Raw genomic sequence first — 7,082 nt, forward strand, 5'->3', positions numbered from 1 at the left:
TCCAGCTCAAATTTTTTCCCCACTTTCTCGGAACCTCCGACCAGCTGTTTTCCAGCACGTGGATCCAAGCATCCAATAGCTTCCCTTAGCTACAATTATAACAAAAGACGCGAGTTTGTACCCACACACCTTTTTCCAGCCATTATGAAGGTGTAGCATCCAATTGTAAATGTCCATCTCATCACCTGCCTTGTCCATTTCTTCAATTTACATCAACCAGAAAATCAATGGATTAATCTCCTCTAATATCTCCTTCATCCTTCTTCTCACAACCTCCAAAATCCAAATTTTCCATGGAGTTCTCAAGAACCGACCAAACTCTCCTATGTTTTCTCTTTATCTCCCCCCTTCTCTTCGCTTTTGCTGATAACTACCAATCCTACAACTCCCTCACCGCTTACGAAATGCTAGAAAAGTTTGATTTTCCCAAAGGGATTCTGCCTGAGGGAGTTCAGAGCTACTTGTTGAGGAGTGATGGGAGCTTTGACGTTTTTCTCGGTGATTACTGCGAGCTCAAGGCGAGTGGGAGTTACCTGTTGAGGTACAGGAGAAAGATCTCCGGCAAGGTGGAGCCAAGGAGTTTGAAGAAACTGGATGGGGTTAGTGTGAAAATCTTCTTCTTGTGGTTTGGGATCAGTGAAGTGATAAGGAGCGGAGATGAGCTCAGATTCTTTGTAGGGCCTTTCTCTTCATCTTTCTCTATCTCAAATTTTGAATTTTGTCCCCAGTGCAGAGATAAGTTTAGTTCTCTCGATCAATTGGTTCAGAATTCTTAGGGATGGATGCTGGTGAGCTCTGTATCTCTTTCTTTTACAGATATTCCCGGCCTGCCCGGGCAAGCCCTCGCTTCCGCCCACCGTCCGCACACCGTCCGCCTACGGTCTGCCCGCCGGCAAAACCCAAATTTCTGGTCGGGTCGGGTCAACCCGGCATCCCGCCGGGTCGGGTTAGTGTTCGGATTTCCGACCCGTTTGTCTATCCGGGTCGGGTTAGAGTCGACCCGTTTGAACCCGGGTCAGTTCCAGGTTAAACCCAAACCCGACCCGTGACCCAAAATTGACACCCTAAAAAATCCTCATGTAGAAAGTACAATCATAATATTTTAAATATGTGCGGTCGAGAAAACTTGCAATTAAAATGCTTTTCCTCTAAACAGCTAAACTAAAACTTTTTTTGAAAATTTTAAAATAAATGATTAAAATATTCAGTACATTTATATAAAAACAAGTCTAATTTTAAATTATAAATATCAGTAAGTTTAATAAAAACAAGTATTAGTAAAACAATTAATTCTAAAATAAAAATATATAAAACTATTAGATAGCATGTCCGATAATCTATTTAGTTGTATAAAGTGATATCACGTGATATTTTTATGGAAGAACGTATATCGTAAAATTAAGCGTTTTTTAGAATATTCTAACAGATTTTTTTGTCTCAGATAAAAAAATAAATTAGAAGTCAGTGCAAATATTTATCTTATATATATATAACTTCATTACAAGGCGGCTCATACCGTCATAGGTTACGTTTTTTCCTTTGTACTGCTATTTTGTTAAACGTCAATATTTATCATATAGAAATGTAAAATAAATATTTAATTAACAGAGTAATTTGAAATTGAAATCTTAACTGTAAAAGAAAAAAAAAAACATTCTCATCCAACTTCATTGATCAAAATCATATATCATTGATTTCTGGTTCATAATATATTGATTCAAATTTTATTTCATAAACAAAGTATTGTATAACGTAAAATATTAAAAGAAAATTTATACGTATTATATAATTTTAATGTATTTATATGTCTACTAAAATTTAAATTTTATACTTAATTACAAAATAATCAAACTTCTAAGTAATACAAAAATATCATTAATATTAAATTATTTAAAATAATATTTTTATGCACCAAATTTAATATAATTTAGATATTAAAATATATATTTAAATAAAATATAGAAATTTAAATATTACATACATAAATTCAAAAAAAATCATGCAATAATTACAAATTTCTAACATTATTTTTTATCTATGTTAATAATTGTTGATTCTAAAAATATTAAAGCAGTTTTAAATCCTAATTAAATTTTGTTTGCGACAGAAAAGCCACTAAGGAAGCAAAGTAAAAGCAACAAAATAAATTACTCACCAAAGAAGCAAATAGGAAGAGAGAGAGGAAAAACAGCATCTTGCACGAGAGATTGAAGTCCCCAGAAATGGAATCCCAGGCAAGACTAGCCATGCTCGGCGCAGCGAAGAAGAGAAAGAATGCCGGTCGCAGCATCGCAGGCAGAGCATTACCGCCCCCAACCCGCTGGTATAGTGTGACGAATAGGACAAGGTAGTGCGCAATCCCAAGCGCGAACAAACACGTGGCCGCCTCCTTCCAACCCATCTGCGCGGCCGCTCGTGCACCAACGAAGTTCCCAATAACACTGACGTGGCTTGTAGGATTGGCCGCTAGTGATAAGAAGTTCTTTCCATGAGTAAGCCAGCGGCCGTAGATCTTGACGTCGAGGAAGAGGATGGGAAGAGAAAGGAGGGAGCAGAAGATTCGGTAAGTGGTGGAGTTTGGGGAGAGGAAAGGGGTGGATTGGAGGAGGAGGAGGGAGGAAGCAAAGGGGGCGAAGAGGTAGTTCATGCCGATGGGATGGGAGAGTTCAACTCGGAGGGAATGGGGACGGAGGAGGCAGCGAATGAGGAAGAGGATGGAGAGGAGGAGGAGGGAGAGAAGTGAGAGGGACCAGAGGAGGAAGAAGGTGAAGGAATGGAGTGCGGTTAGGAGAGGGCGGAGGGCGTGGGGGTCGGTCGAAGGTGAACTCAGTGTTTTCCATAGGAGGGATTGGCTGCAGAGGGAGAGGCTGATGCGAAAGTAGCCGGCGTGGAAGCTTGACATGATGAGGATAGTGGAGGGTTTTGTGATGGACAATACGCTCAATATTGGAGGTGTGGAAGCAGTGATTTCGAGGATGGGCTTCTCTTTTTGTTCTTCAGTGGTCATATCTGTTACTTGTTTTTCTGAAGCTGTTGTATCCTGATGTTTTGCTCCTTTTATAGCTGCTTGTGCTGATGATATGTATAAAAGATGATGTGACACCTTTTCATTCGGCTCCGAACGTCGTTCGGTATCCGAACCCAATAATTTTCCGTGAGAGAGAGAGAGAAAGAAATAATTCAAGGCAAAGAGACATGATCTAAGGATTTTTCTGCAAGTTTAAACCTCAACATATGTCTACAAAAAATTCCTTTCACAAAATTTTATGAAGGATAAGGCAGATAATTGGAATTCGCAGACGGAGCATTGAATCCCAAAAATAAGAAAACGAGCAAATGCGCTGAATCATCTACACATTCAGAGTGCGTTAAATAATTTGATGAGTTCTGAGTGGGCAAAATTATTTGGCACATTCATTTTATTTTGATAGAGAGATGATGAGGAGAGAGAAAGATGACGAGGTGAGAGAGTACCCGAGAGAGATGACCGGAAGGGAGAGACTGTTTATTTATTTATTATATAATTTTTAAATATTATTTTTATATAGTATTATTTAAATATTTTAAAGTTTTTTTTCATGTAATAGCTAAGAAAATAAGTATAATATATTATATAACATTAATCAATTAATTTTATATTATTATTATATTGAAATAATTTTATTTTTATTAAGTATAACTTCGTCGTCATAGGTTACGTTCTTTCCTTTGTACTGCTATTTTATTAAATGTCAATATTTATCATATAAAAAATGTAAAGTAAATATTTGATTAACAGAGTTATTTGAAATTGAAATCTTAACTATAAAAGAAAAAAAAAATTCTCATCAGATAAAAATCATGCTATAATTACAAATCTATAACATTATTTTTTATCTATGTTAATAATTGTTGATTCTAAAAATATTAAAGTAGTTTTAAATGCTGCTTAAATTTTGTTTGCCACAGAAAAGCCAGACAGTAATGAAACTAAGGAAGCAAACGTAAAAGCAACAAAATAAATTACTCACCAAGGATGCAAATAGAAAGAGAGAGAGGAAAAACAGCATCTTGTACGAGACATCGAAGTCCCCAGAAATGGAATCCCAGGCAAGACTAGCCATGCTCGGCGCAGCGAAGAAGAGAAAGAACGCCGGTCGCAGCATCGCCGGCAGAGCGTTACCGCCCCCAACCCACTGGTATAGCGTTACAAATAGGACAAGGTAGTGCGCAATCCCAAGCATGAACAAACATGTGGCCGCCTCCTTCCAACCCATCTGCGCGGCCGCTCGAGCACCAACGAAGTTCCCAATAACACTGACGTGGCTTGTAGGATTGGCCGCTAGTGATAAGTTCTTTCCATGAGTAAGCCAGCGGTCGTAGATCTTGACGTCGAGGAAGAGGATGGGAAGAGAATGGAGGGAGCAGAGGATTCGGTAAGTGGTGGAGTTTGGCGGGAGGAAAGGGGTGGATAGGAGGAGGAGGAGGGAGGAAGCGAAGGGGGGAAGAGGTAGTTCATGCCGATGGGATGGGAGAGTTCAGTGCGGAGGGAATGGGGATGGAGGAGGCAGCGAATGAGGAAGAGGATGGAGAGGAGGAGGAGGGGAGAAGAGAGAGGGACCACAAGAGAAAGAAGGTGAAGGAATGGAGTGCGGTTAGGAGAGGGCGGAGGGCGTGGGGGTCGGTCGAAGGGGAACTTAGTGTTTTCTAGAGGAGGGATTGGCTGCAGAGGGAGAGGCTGATGCGAAAGTAGCCGGCGTGGAAGCTTGAGATGATGAGGATAGTGGAGGGTTTTGTGATGGACGATGTGCTCAATATTGGAGTTGTGGAAGCGGTGACTTGGAGGACGAGCTTCTCGTTTTGTTCTTCAGTGGCCATATCTGTTCCTTGTTTTTCTAAAGCTACTGTATCCTAATGTTTTGCTCCTCTTATAGCTGCTGGTGCTGATGCTGATGCTATGTATAAAAGTTAAAATGGCCGAAGCATGTAAAGCACGGTCCTAAGAAATAAGAGATTATTACATGCGGAGTCTGCTTTGGAGCTCTGTCTGAATTTTATGAGTGTGTAATAAAAGTGTTGTAAAAATCTAATAAGCATAGTAATTACGTTTTTACTGTGTACACTCACAAAATCCTAACAATTCGGATTTCGCACGTAACAATCTCTTCTAGAGATTGCTCTGAAGCTAGTACAACTTTTGAATAGTTTTAGAATGACAAATGCTTTCACATTTTCATCATAGTTAATTACACAGTTTACTTGATTGGGAGCTTTGATTATTACCAGAGGTCTTGAAATTGAAATTTATGTATGTTATGTATATGTGAATTTATCTTAATGATTCAAATGTCTCAAAAAAAAAAAAAAAAAAAAGATAGTTAATTATGTTTAATCTTATTTCTATTATAAGATAAACATGATAAAATACACGTCATCTTTTTCATGTGTTACACTATCTCTCATGTGATGTACCATCCACCCCATCCTAGGTTAGGGAAGTTAATTTATTTATTCAAAATTACGAGTTTTAACCACATATTTTATAATTTATTTCTTATTAAATATCGGACAAAATTTGAACGCAATAAGTGTTTAAGATTCAAATCTTCAAATAGACTTTAATTAGGAATGTGATCATGATGATCTGTTAAAATGTTAGAATTATGAAACTATTAATTAAATGATGAAATAATGCTGTAAATATGTAAAATAAAGAGTTATTTTATGATACATATTGTACGCATTAAATATTTTAATTAATTTTAAATTCAATCCTTTTTTTATTTAACTATCTGACCACTTTTTTGTAGTCATAATCAAAATTCAGGACTACAGCTATTAAAAACTTATTTAGTAAATTTAAATTTAAAAAATATAGTATTAAGATATATTTTTAGCCTTTTACTTAAAAATTAAAATTGTTTATTGATCTTGAAATCATTTTGGCAATTTAACCAAATTGAAACTAGATCACTAATTCTATTGCTGACCACTGACACATCCCAATTCTTTTTAGATTTTAGCAGACCAATCAATTTAGGCTTCATTTAGGGCAGCTTTTTTTATTGCTTCTTAAAATAACATTTTAGTACAAAAATTTTCTTTAACCACATCAATGGCGCCGCGAAACCGTCGGATCATCTGTGGTTTGTAATGGATGATTCAAATCTCATAGGACAGAGATTCAAACAATCAGATGAATTACATTGTTTGGATGAGCCATGAAACAACCACATCTCGATCGTTGATCTTTTGATCAACGACTCAGATTTTGTACACCTATGTACATTAACTTAGAACCCTAAGATGAAGAAGTGATTAAACTCCTGCTCTTTAGGAAGTAGTAAGGAAGTCGTTCCAAATGAAGCCTTAGCATGGTTTTCTTACACTTGGTGCCAATTAAGATTTTTTTGAAGGAAAACTGTTATGCTGCAAACGAATAACTTAAAAAATAAAAATCTAAGATATGATAGATAGAAAAAAGAGAGAGGTTGATTGGGAAAGAGAAGGTTTAACATCTTTTTGATCCATATATATATTGAAATAATTTTGTTATGTACCAACTCAGTCTGAATTTTTAATGCGTGTTTGGCAGTGTATAATGTGAGTTTGGCAGTGATCCAAAATGATGACTTTTGGGGTGGTAAGAATTATTGTTTAGTATTATAACTTTCTTTAAAAAATACTTAAGAATGAAAACTAATTACATGAAATATGTTAAATCACACCTATTTGTGGGCTGTATATCTCCTTTTTTGAGACATTAACACTTATTGTGGGATATAAATTTGTGATTGTATAGTGAAAGAGTTTTGCGTCTTTATTTTACATGAAGATCAAACACATAACATATAAATGAATTAGTATGGCTAGCACAAATTTTTAAGTGGAAAAATAGGAAAACGAGAAATTAAAACCATGGCCCCTATCTACTGAAATGATTCCATTATGTGAGTGCAAATTATAAATATGTGCCTGTCCCTAACTTACAATTGATAAGATTACATAAGTTTGGAGAATTGACAGAAAGTATGTCATAGATATTTGGCCATTTGGAGTTGAGTTGCAACAAGTTTAACGGTATTGAATGGGTGATGTGAGGT

At 36.5% G+C, this 7,082-nt stretch overlaps 2 protein-coding genes and 1 pseudogene across 2 annotated transcripts; 1 reads left to right on the forward strand and 2 right to left on the reverse strand.

Annotated features, from left to right (window-relative positions):
* Window positions 1-236: 236 nt before the first annotated feature.
* Window positions 237-815, forward strand: LOC110091931. Its single transcript, XM_020816238.2, has one exon. It carries the CDS (start codon window positions 294-296, stop codon window positions 774-776), a length of 483 nt encoding a protein of 160 aa, XP_020671897.1. The 5' UTR covers window positions 237-293; the 3' UTR covers window positions 777-815.
* A 1,250-nt stretch (window positions 816-2,065) lies between these two features.
* On the reverse strand, window positions 2,066-3,337 carry LOC110091930 (S-type anion channel SLAH1). Its single transcript, XM_020816237.2, has one exon. The coding sequence runs from the start codon at window positions 3,005-3,007 to the stop codon at window positions 2,084-2,086; it is 924 nt and encodes a 307-aa protein (XP_020671896.2). The 5' UTR covers window positions 3,008-3,337; the 3' UTR covers window positions 2,066-2,083.
* A 580-nt stretch (window positions 3,338-3,917) lies between these two features.
* On the reverse strand, window positions 3,918-4,857 carry LOC110091929 (annotated as a pseudogene).
* Window positions 4,858-7,082: the final 2,225 nt, after the last annotated feature.

Source organism: Dendrobium catenatum, unplaced genomic scaffold (genome assembly GCF_001605985.2).
Source record: "Dendrobium catenatum unplaced genomic scaffold, ASM160598v2 fragScaff_scaffold_313, whole genome shotgun sequence".
NCBI classification, from domain to species: Eukaryota; Viridiplantae; Streptophyta; class Magnoliopsida; order Asparagales; family Orchidaceae; genus Dendrobium; species Dendrobium catenatum.

Excerpts from the sequence above, each read along its gene's own strand:
- LOC110091931 (XM_020816238.2), top strand. The coding sequence starts at position 294 with ATGGAGTTCTCAAGAACCGACCAAACTCTCCTATGTTTTCTCTTTATC.
- LOC110091930 (XM_020816237.2), bottom strand. The coding sequence starts at position 3,007 with ATGACCACTGAAGAACAAAAAGAGAAGCCCATCCTCGAAATCACTGCT.